Below are 12,193 nucleotides of genomic sequence, written 5' to 3'. Positions count from 1 at the left end.
TCTGGTGAAACCCGCCATCACCAACCGGTTCTCTGGCGGTCAATCTCCTCCTCCTGCCATCTCTGTGGAGGGTCAACTCGAGTACGAGGTGGAGAAAATCCTAGACTCCAGGATCTCCAGAGGGTCCCTTCAGTACCTCATTCAGTGGAGGGGCTTTGGCCCTGAAGAATGCTCCTGGGAAGGACACCGTGATGTTCACGCTCCTCGTCTGGTGAGGTATTTTCACGCCAAGTTTCCCCAGAAGCCTTGTCCCGGTGGTCCTGAGGCCCCCCGTGAGGGGGGGGGTACTGTCACGATCGCCGCCCGGAGCAGGACCAGGAGCTCCGGGCGGCGCAACTACCTCTTCCGACGCCGCTCCCAAAATGGCGGCGCCCATGGCCGCCACGTGGGTAGCGGCGCCGGCGCAGAGACGCCTGCGCGCAAGTGCGCAGGCGCGAAGACATCACAACGGCGCGACGGACGCAGGCACAGCGCATCGGTCGCAGACGTGCTGACGCCGACGCAAGGGCGCCAAAAATCCCCTTTAAAAGGACGCCTGAGGCGCCAAGATGGCGCCCGAAAATAGGATCTTGTTCCTGTGTAGATTCCTGGGTTCCCTGTTGCTATTCCTGTTATCCCTGAGGATATTCTTGATTGATCTCTTGTTGTTGACTACCTGCCTGGACTTTGGACTCTGTTTGTATTCTGCCTGCCTTTTGACCAGTTGCCCGAACTTGACTACCCCTTCTGCTTATTCCCTGGATACCACGTTCCTGATCCCTCCTGAGGGGCTTCCTCCTAGATCCAGACAACCTCCCCAGAGGGAACTCCCAGTTCCCTGACAATAATGCACAGATGAAGTTCACATTTTCTCTGAAATAAGCGTATTTGAGAAATTAAATACATGTGCATGTTCTTTTTTTCCTGTTTTCCTCCTTTATCATTGATCAGCAAGCAAGCCTGTTCTCGTCCAAAGACCACATATAATGATAATGGTCCTCACTACTGAAGGCTAAATAACAAGTGGCAGGAGTATAATTCAACACAAAGAATCCTTGAGATCAGAAGTGTCCAGTGCATTTTATTACCCCTTGACTACAAACACTGTTGTGCAAATTGTGCAAGCAGAACAAAGGTTTTGGGAAGTAGACAGTAGTTTTTGGAAGTAGAACTAGACAATCCTCCTGAGTTGGATGTAATGCTATCAGTGTTCAGCTGTGTTGTATTTGCAAGTCTAACAAAGTCTTTCACACTTACCAGTTATTTTAGCATGTGGATACAGTTACGACATGTAAGTTCTGATGTGATTTCTTTGGGCATTGGTAGATAAGATGTTACTGTCAACAAGTCATCTTTGTCTGCATTGTTACAAGCTGGAATAGTTCTTCTTTGTTTTTTATCTTTCTGGGGACTGGAGGAACTCCAAAACCTTTATTTGCCTATTATTTCTGCATAGATCTTGAGATCTCTGTCAGGTTTTTTTTCAAAACATATAATGCGCCCTTTACATGAATTAATTCCCTGCCGTGAGATGTACGGTTAAGAATTTAAATCTGCCAAATGTTTAAATGAACTGATGCTGAACTTGCGTTATCAACATGATAAAGAATGGCTCTCACTTTCATTACAATGTTGTTATTTTATCTATTTGTTTTTTTATTGCCATCTTTTATTTTAGCGTTAATAGTTTCCATGGCAATACCTGGGTATGTCTAGGAATTACAGAAATGAATCCTGTTTTTTTCTATTTTCTTTTAGAGAATGGGACAGGGAGGTGGCAACATCAAAGAAAAACCCCAAATTAATTAACGCACTGAAAAGATGTTTTTTCTGGAAATTTCTCTTCTATGGTATCTTATTATACCTAGGGGTAAGATTTTAATTTAATAATCAGTTAAGCTTTAAATACTATGAATATGAAAAAAATATATATTTCTTGCCAATAAAATAGACACAGTGCTTTAAAATAATTTGACTTCTCGCTGTGCAGTATTAGAGATATTAATTCTTTTTCATAGGTTTATAATTTATAATATTAGTTTATAGTAAAGCAGTTATAATTTCAAAATGTAGTGTCTCCATTTTAACAAAGTTCCATTTTTACAAAATGATTTGTTCCTGCTTATTTTGGATGGATGGGTATATGCCAGATGACAAATATCTGCTTAAAGCAGCAGGACAGCAAATCCAATGAAACAAACTCAGGGCTTATGCTTCAAAGAATATAGTTTAACTGTACTTGACAGAAACAAGTAATTATGTAAATTTAGATTTTATGGTGCTGCTGTTCTTTTTAATCTATTCCATATGACTGCAGATTTCTGTAGGCAAAGTAAAATATTTAAAAACTGGGATATGATCTCTAACTGAGCATATCTTCAACTGCATACATCAATTTGCCTGTGTAAATATAATCATTATTTATTCATTACTTATTAATGTATATTGTAAATGTTATATATTTGACGGACACTGCAAAGACTTCTGATCCTCGAATACTGCCCAGAAAATGCAAATGAAAGGTTGCACTAAGTAGCCTCCCAGAATGCAGCTGGATCTGAAATCTTTAAAGTATACATGTAAAGCCATATTAAAATATAGGTGCTAAGTTTATCAGTTTAAAAGCTATTTTTAAAATTTCAGGAGAAATCATCATGATAGGAAGTGGTGGCATATGAAGCAGAGTGTTGAACCCAGTCTATATGGGACTTTGCATAGATAGTTACATTTTAAAATATTACTTCATGGAATGTTGGTTTGGTTTAAAGTCTGATTAAAGTTAAGATTGCGGTTTTCTTTCAGGAAGTAACTAAAGCCGTTCAACCTCTTCTTCTTGGAAGAATCATTGCTTCTTACGACCGTGACAATGAGCATGAACGATCGATTGCTTATTACCTGGCAATTGGCCTATGTCTACTTTTTGTAGTCAGAATGCTTCTGTTACATCCTGCCATCTTTGGTCTACACCATATCGGAATGCAAATGAGAATAGCAATGTTTAGTTTAATTTATAAAAAGGTAGGGCATTTTCTTTTGTGTTTTTAAAATATAAAGGGGCAGATTTATCAAGGGTCGAATTTCGAGTTTCTGGGAGTTTCAAAAATTCAAAAAAAAACGACCAATCAAAAAAAAAATTTTTTTTAAAATGGGTGAATAGGATCGAGCTGCAAATTCTAATCAAATTCGGATCGAATTCAATTCCAGGTTTTTCACCCAAAAAAAAAAAAAATTTGCAAAAATAATTTTTTAAAAAAAAAAATGTTTTTCTTCAAAAGTCCAAATGGCTCCAAATTGATTGTAGGAGGTCCCCCATAGGCTAAAACACCAATTCGGCATGTTTTACATGGTGAATAGTTGAATCCGAATTCTTAAAGGGACAGTATATGATAAATTTCAACACTTGAATTTCGAATATTTTTTAAATTCGAATATAATTTGGATTATTCCCTAGTTGAATTACACTAAAATAAACTCAAAATTAAAATTTAAAAATTAAAATTTTCAATTCGACCCTTGATAAACCTGCCCCAAAATGTTTGTATAAAAACATGTTTGAGTTTCTTTAAAAAATAATTATTGTTTTTTCCAGACTTTGAAACTTTCAAGCAAAGTTCTCGATAAAATTAGCACTGGACAACTCGTAAGCCTTTTGTCAAACAACCTCAATAAATTTGATGAGGTAAGCATTGCGCAAAGTACTGTGTTAAGTTGATGGCATAGTCAATGGAAAAACTTCAGGATAAATACATTTAGTTACTTTTAAATATTGTAAGCTTTTTTTCTCAGAATGATTGTTTTTTTAGGTAAAGTCAGTTAACTATAATTTAAGCTTTTATAGAAACGTCGCCAGAAAACTCGGTAAATAAAGGCTGGCAAGCTAGAATCAATAGGAATTGTCTGAAGCAACTTTTATTTATTTCTTGTTTATTAAAATTTTCAAGATTTTTAGCCTCATTGAAAATAAATGGAACAACATGATTTTTGCTGGCATACGACTTTTCTTTCACAGCAAAACATATATACAACTATTCGTTCCAGTTTTTTCTTAAATTTAACCAGGGAAAAAATATAAATATAAAATAAATTTGCTTGAAATTCCTTTGATTTCTGCAGAAACTTGGCAGCTTTTACTTGCCAAATTTTTTTTTGCAATTGGTCACTTTTTTTATATTCAACTATTTGAGTTTTAAAAAAGAAAAAAATTGTCTTTAATTGAGTGCGTCATTGTATTAAGAATTGTTGTAATATTTTTTACTATTATCATCATTTCTTTTATTTTTTATTACATCAGATTAATTATGGATACATTAACAAGTGTAGCATAGTTTTAATAATCCTTGAAAGAATTTGTTTCTTTGATCATTTCCAGCTCTGACCTCAAATGCATTTTAATGAAAATCCAATTTAGATTGTAAACTCTACAGGGCCGAGACCTCCATCCTCTGGTCTCCTTGACAGTTTATTGTAACTGTACTTTGTATTTTTTGTATTTATTGTTATACTTTGTACTTTAGCTATATTGTAATGACCCCTTTTTTGTTGTATTAATTTATTTTTCTGCTGTACATTGCTGGGTCTCAAGTATCACTATATAAATAAAACTATACATGCATACTATACATACATATTAAACCTAATTTGACAAGTATTACATACTATAATACCCTTGAAGATGTGTTATTGTGCTTTGCAGAATACTGTAGATTCCAAAATGTCCTTTGTATTTGTATAAAAATGCCCCAAATCAGTTATGTTCAAAACAAATTCTAGTGGGCAAATTTATCAATGTGTGAGATTACGGAATAATTTGCCCACTTTCTATTCATCACAATAATGCCCGCATGCACAAATTAAGGGCAGAACAGAATTAATTTGCTTAGATAGGAATAGAAGAATTTTAGGGGCAGATTTATGAAAGGTCGAAGTAAAAATTAAAATTAAAAAATTTAAATTTTGAGCTAATTTTTGTGTACTTCGACTAGGGAATAGTCCAAATTTTATTCAAATTTGAAAAAAATGCAAAAATTTGAATTTCAAAATGTATCATGTAATGTCTCTTTTAAAATTCAACTTCAACCATTTGCCATCTAAAACCTGCTGAATTGCTGTTTTAGCCTATGAGGGATCTCCTAGAACCTATCTGGAGTCAATTGGTGGACTTTGAAAAATCTAAGTTTTCTTTTTGGAAAAATTTTGAATCGTACGATTCAAATTAGCTATTACTTAGATTCATACAATTCAAATTCAATCGAAAACAGACCTATTCTAAAAATCTAAAACGGACCTATTCGGCCAAAAAAAAAACCTTCAATTTAATTTCGGTTAGTCTTTTTGAATTCGAATTTTGAAGTTTTTCAAATTCGAAATTTGACCCTTAGTAAATCTGCCCCTAAATGTCCTGCGCAGAGCTCTTATTTCAACCCAACTGAACACCTCTAGGAGTAATGGAAAGCCACTGGGAGCCAGGTCTCAGCAGCTAACAACCATACTTAACTTCACCAAAGTTGTTGTTGCTCAATTGAAGCAAATCCCACCAAAAATGTTCCAACATCGACAGAAAAGCCTTTTAAACGGGGAAGAGATATAGCAGATAAAGGACAAACTTACTTTATATTGATGTACAAGCCTTTGGAATGAGATGGATGGCAAGGTGCATGAATACTTTTGGCCGCATTTTGTTCATTTGTTTGAGTTATAAAAAGGTTGTGTAGGATTAATGCAATAATCTGTTGTGTTACGACTGCTTACTGTGAGTATAATTTCAATGTTTTGCATGAACATGCCTGTTTTTGAAGTAGGTTACATGATTTGGACGGTGTAGGAGGAGAGAACTGAATATTTAGAAACTAAGTTTAGTGCAGTTTTGTGTAAACCGTCTTTTAACTTCAATGACAACTTGATCATTTTCCATAAAAACAGAGTGCTGCCCTATAGTCCCCATATAAGACACCACCTCAAAGTATTAACAAGGTAGGGAAGTGTGGTTAATAAACAAAAGTTAACAACAAAGTTCAAACATTGACTTGGCCTGAAACTTTGGACTACAGGCACAAAATACTAAAGATTGCTTTCTTTGTTTATATGTGTCAGAAATGTAAGGTTGTGATTATGGCCACTATAGCCTTTCTACTTTTTCAACACTGAACTGTAGCTACTGTATCTGATATATTGGAAATTAACATTAACATTAATTAACATTAATTATTTCCCTTTAAATGTGGTTTTCTCAGACTCGCAAAGTCCTACCTAGTGCTACAATGATGTTCCCCTTATGAAAGCTGGGCTGTAGTTTGGGTATTTCAAGCACAGCATTTCAATGTTTCAATTCTACTTTCCTCAGGATAATAGCTAAAGAAGAGAGGGATGCTCACTCCACAAAAATTGGGCTTTGTAGTGACTTCTAGACAGGCAAATATACAAATAGTTTATGTTTGTTCATTTAACAGTGTTGCCTTTTAAACTGAAATTATATAGGTCTTGCTATACTTTGGATTTCATATACCTATAGTTGTGTGGTGTTTAAACAAATGACTAAAGGTGGCCATAGACACACAGATAATATCGTACGAAACAAATTTTTGTCCGATATTCGTTGCGTGTATGGTGGAAAAAGAGCCGACCGATATCGGCAGAAGACTTATCGGTCGGCTCGTCGATCGGGCTGGATGGAAAATTTTGATCGGGTGCCTTTGAAGGGACCCAAACATTGCCCATTGTTAGTGCTGAATCGTCAGATACAGGTAGAATTCTATTGTTTCTATCTGACGATTCAGCTCTACACGTGTGTATTGAAACGAACGATCTTTCTTGGAAAGATGTTTTCCAGGAAAGATCGTAATTGTTACGTCTATGGCCACCTTTATACTGTGCATACTTCCTGATAGCTTAAAAGTGAAGGTTAATGTTGTGTATTGGCTGCATGAGCCTGCTAATAAAGCACTGTTATACTCTACTCATCCTCGGCTCATCCTCGGCTACCCAAAACATAACAAGTTGCTCTTAGTAAACTTTGGCAAACTACATCCTTTGATACATGTTCCCTAAAAGAGCAGATCAAAATTGATATTTGCTAGTGAATTATTATTTTTTGAGATTTGTGTTTTTTCTGTTACAGAAACATATAGAGAGACATTTTTATTATGTACTGATTTGTGGGAATATTTTGTAATTTATTCCGCTGGCGTGTGATAGGTTTGTTGCCTTAGTAATGTTAACTCTCCCTTTGATATCTTATTTCGCCTGACTGCCTTCTTTATGATTTCTCTTGGCAGGTGTGAGTCAGTTTTATGGGTGTGCCATCATTAGAATTGCGGCTGTGCTGTCTGTGATAGTTATTGCCTTCACCTATGCCTCATGACTCCTCTTTATATATTTAAATATGGTATTTACTTTGTCATTAAGTTGTTGAAAAAACTGTGTGCATCTAACAGCTTTGCAGAAGGTTGTGTAATGGCCAGTACAGAAATAAATTCTAAAGTACACAGACAGAGCTGTCGTTGTTAGTGAGGATATTCCATTAAATTATTTGAATAGCTAATTACTGAAATGTCGTTATCATAAAATCATGGTCTATAAAAACCTGTACTGCTTCCTGTTGACTGGTCACTACCGTGTAACTTATTTGCTTATTTAATATATTGTTTGTAAGTAGTCACATTGATATACAGTTCTCATTTTTGTTAACTGTATTGAAGTATTCTTGATAAATATCAGAACCATCAGAACAACATCATTAAACTGCTGCAGTTCTGTTGTTTGGAATGGAGAATAGTGAAGCTAAGGAAAGCATTATAACCTTATCAGCACATTTGTATAAATACAAATATGCAGAGAAGTACTTTCCATAGGGCAGGCTTTGTCTTTTTGCTTTACTGTCATTTCAAAGAAACTAAGATTGATTAAGACCTTATTACAGGCTCAGCTAAAGGATAATGAGATGGGTCTAAGTCACTCAGTGCAAATGTCCATCCTTCCCTTTCAATGGGATGTGTACATTTTTCACATTACTCATTTTCTTCCACTTTGTCAATCACTGACTGTGACAGTGGTTAGCAGTGCTGTAATGAAATGTAATGCTGTCTGAAGATGAACACATGAATGTATATTATTAAAAAAGGAAATATGACTTCCACAATCTTAGTACTGTACAGAAATAAGTGATCACTGTGCATTTTCGTTAGGTGATTTTATTACATGCTATGTTACAATACAATACAATACAATAGCTATGTTTTGTCCTTTTCTCATTGCACTCCCCCGAGCTTCCTTCAGTTCCAATGGACAACAAAAGGTATGCTTCTCTGCATTGTATGAAGAAATTCAATTTGCCTCTGACTCCTTCCCTTATTGTATGTCTTTGGCATGGGATGGACGCACACAAACACATACTCAGAGCATGTTGACCGTTTTGCTGTTTGATTAGAATGTAATGTAAAATGATCTCCCCAAGCAATCAACTAGCATTATCATGGTGCATAGTGCAGGGTGTATTAAAATAAAGGGTATGTGACAACAAAGTCACATTTCAGCTACTACTAAAAGATTTAGAATGTGTTGCATTGTGTCACATAGAATAGTAGAATCCTATAGTTAGAATCAACGTCCACCTTTAAATTGGAAGCATGTGCTTGCATTTCCATTTGAAGCCCCTTAATATGGAATTGTATTAACTTCCAACAACAGCCAATGATTCATATTGTCCAAAATGCCAAGAAAATTGTTAAACCTGTAGCAGCTGACTGGTCAGAGACTTTCAGCTGTCAAAAAAAGACGGAAAAGCAGGAAAAAGTCCTCATCCCCTGTTGCTGTCAAAAAATGCCCAAGTCTAGTAACCCATAGCCAATGTAACCTCTAATTCCTTCTCAGCTATGTACACAAAAAAACATTTTTGCACAGTTTTAAAACTTTGTGCTCAGGTCAAAATGTATACAAAATTTGGTTTTCACACAAAATTCCTTGTGCGCACCACAATTTGTGCACACAAGCCCACACCTTAGAGGGAACATTGCCTGTAGCAACACAACAGATATCTCCTTTCATACTGTATTTCTTGATTTTCATTGAACTCCTGGCACGACTAAAATCTTGTCTTGCTTGAGTGGCACCATGGTTCAGATAGCCGGATGTCATTTTGCACAATTATGATTTACATTTTTCTCACTTTTTACTCCTGTCACAACACTTTCTATTACGTTTCCTCTACCTTTTCCAGCTGAAAACTGTTCATACTTCTTTCCTGCAAACTCAGAATTTTGAATAAGACAATTGCTTCTTTTGATCTTAGGCTAAATCCAGCATTACAGAGAAGAGAGATCCTTTCACTACTCATTTTGTGATTAGTGTTTGCTGGTAAATCAGAATGTCATTGTTTTTGCACCTGTTTTGCACGTTATATTGTGTTCAGTGTTGTAATCTGACATGTGTACTTTATGTGTTATTTTATGGTGTGCATGTTAATTTGGTATGTGATTTGTTGCAGGGAAAGCAAATACCCTAAAATGAACGTTAGCAGTGTTACACTGTGATTAGGGTTGCCACCTGGCCGGTATTTTACTGGCCTGGCCGGTAAAAATGATGGTTGATCCCAATGTTATTAATAGGGAAAAAAGATAAATATATAGAAAAGGTGGCAACCCTAACTGTGATGCTAGACACTTTGCTTTTTAATATGGCTATTCAATTTCAGACACAGTGTGGTATTAAAATAAGCCCTGCTGTGTCATTTGCATAATAAGAGTAAACACTTCTTCAGAGCTTAGTGTAAAAACGTAATCTGCTTTTGCTAATGTTATTTTATGAATGTCAAATTCTTAGCTTTCAAGTCCATAAAAACGTAACTTGCCTTTCTTCCCACAGGGACTTGCACTGGCTCATTTTGTTTGGATTGCACCTTTGCAAGTGCTGTTGTTGATGGGACTGCTGTGGGACTTACTCCAGGCCTCTGCATTTTGTGGCCTTGGCTTTCTTATCATTCTTGCATTGTTTCAAGCATGGCTTGGTCGTATGATGATGAAATATAGGTAAAAACTTGTTCCAGTATATATTGTTGAGTTATGATATTTCCTGTAACAGATTGTTCTAGAAGTGATGTACCTGTATTTCATTATAACACATGTTTACATCACTTTTAGAATTACAAGAAGTATCGGGCTAATTAGTAAAATTACGAGTATGGTTCCTACCCCGATACTAAACAGGTCAAAATAACCTTTGTAAGAGCAATAGTTTTCATTTGATACTACAGTATCTGTTTGCAGACACATGAACAAAGTTAAAGACCTCAGAAGGTGCGACTCAGTGGATTAGCCATATTGATTAACATACCTTACATGCAGAAGCAGAGATAGTAAGAAATGCTGTCTGTTTTCAGATTTATAAGTATAGGGCACGGCTGCAGAGTCTAAAGTGCATACATAGTACATACTTCAACTACTGCTGCTGCTGTCTGTGTAGCAGCTTAGTCATATAACATGCATATCTCCAGGTCTACTGATTTTGCAAATGAAGACTACTACGTATATTAAAAATATAATACCAATCCTTGAAAATAAATTTTTATATAACTGATTGCAACTATGTATTGGTTTTACAGGGATAAGAGAGCAGGAAAGATCAATGAAAGACTTGTGATAACATCTGAAATCATAGAGAACATCCAATCCGTAAAGGCCTACTGTTGGGAGAATGCGATGGAAAAAATAATTGAGACCATAAGAGAGTAGGTTTCTTTATTCCTATAATGTAATGCTAATTAGCTATGCGTTTGATGTAAAGAGAAACATATACAATTAAATTAATTTGTAAAAAAAAAAATGGTTTCAGTTTAAATGAAAAAGAAACCATGTTAATACAAAGTTTAAATTAAATGAATTTCATTCATATTTGTTTTTTTTTTTAATTTTTAAATTATATCTGCATGTTGACTATTATTTACCAGAAAAAGTTATTTTTAAATATGTAATTGCTCTGCTAATTATTTTATTTAAATATTCACAAGATTCCCTCAGGGTGAACAGTTAACAGTACTAATCAGACATTACTATGAAATCCATGACAGCATTTCTCTTAAAATCATCAGGAACAAATAAAACCAGTTGTACAATCACAGCTCTTACAATGTGGATTTCCTGTACATAGAACTTAATAGCATTTATTAGCAGTTATTAGTGTGTGGGGACACAGCGAAAAACACAGGGAATCAAGTCAATTTCCAACTTTTGAATCCTTATGCAAAGGATCAGTAGGCTAATTACTCCACAATGGCTCCCATTAACATTCATTTTTTTTTTTAAATTTAGAAACAAGTCAGCATTCATTGGTTTCCTCCAACAATAAATCTATCAATCAAGATGTTGTATAAGTACAAAGACCACAATACATTGTGATGCATTTCTATTGCCAGGGGGAGTGGCTGGTATGGGGGGGAAGGGGCTAGGCTAGGGTAGGCTACATATGAGGTACGTCACTACTGCCCCCCAGGCATGTGTCTCTTCTGTCTACCCCTAGTTCTGGCCCTGGATGCAAGATTATTTAATATTTGATCATTTACATTGTTATTGTGTTATAATCCCAAAAATCGCCAGGCGTGTGCGGCACAGGTAGTCTGGTGGTATGTCATGATGCCATTTGGGGCATGGCCAGTTGAACAGGGCCATAGCAGTTTTCTGTGTCATATCCCTTTAATATGCTGACACTAAGTTTAGTTTGGCTCAGGAGTTCTTAAAGTAACCCTGAAAAAAAACTGATATGTCTGTTGCTATGAACATTTTAAGGGGATGTTAGTTTCAATAAATGCAAGAAAGGCACACAGATTCAAATAATTCATTTCTGGACAAAATACAACTTGCAGCCCCTTTCTCTCCAGTATAGTAACTTTATCCAAAAGACACCATGCACTTTTAAAATAGTTGTGATCAAAGTAATAGATAAAGGTGTTTAAAGTAATAGATAGTAATAGTGCACTGGGGGGCAGAAGCTCGAGTGAAGAATTCGAAAGAAAAAAAATTTGAATTTCAAAGTATTTTTTTGGGTACTTCAACCATCGAATGGGTCAAATTCGATCAAATCGATTGGTTCGAGCGAATCGACGTAAAAATCGTTCGACTATTCGACCATTCGATGGTCGAAGTACTGTCTCTTTAAGAAATCCTTCGACTTCACACTTCGCCACTTTAAACCTACCAAAGTGCAATGTTAGCCTATGGGGACCTTCCCC

General features: G+C 35.8%; 1 protein-coding gene across 3 annotated transcripts in view; it reads left to right on the top strand.

Annotated features, from left to right (window-relative positions):
* The window catches only part of cftr.S (cystic fibrosis transmembrane conductance regulator S homeolog), a 67,760-nt gene that overhangs the window by 13,702 nt on the left and 41,865 nt on the right, over positions 1-12,193 (top strand). For 2 of the 3 annotated variants that reach the window (XM_041588536.1, XM_018254595.2), the window contains exons 3-7: positions 1,738-1,849; positions 2,782-2,997; positions 3,569-3,658; positions 9,835-9,998; positions 10,571-10,696. In XM_041588536.1, the coding sequence (XP_041444470.1) occupies positions 1,738-1,849; positions 2,782-2,997; positions 3,569-3,658; positions 9,835-9,998; positions 10,571-10,696 (708 nt within the window). Of the gene's footprint in view, positions 1-1,737; positions 1,850-2,781; positions 2,998-3,568; positions 3,659-9,260; positions 9,328-9,834; positions 9,999-10,570; positions 10,697-12,193 lie in introns of those variants that run through there. The other variant, XM_041588537.1, reaches the window with a different exon arrangement.

This window comes from Xenopus laevis, chromosome 3S, assembly GCF_017654675.1.
Source record: "Xenopus laevis strain J_2021 chromosome 3S, Xenopus_laevis_v10.1, whole genome shotgun sequence".
Lineage (NCBI taxonomy): Eukaryota > Metazoa > Chordata > Amphibia > Anura > Pipidae > Xenopus > Xenopus laevis.
The sequence above is the reverse complement of the archived record's forward strand: the minus strand, read 5'-3'. Positions and strand labels throughout refer to the sequence as shown.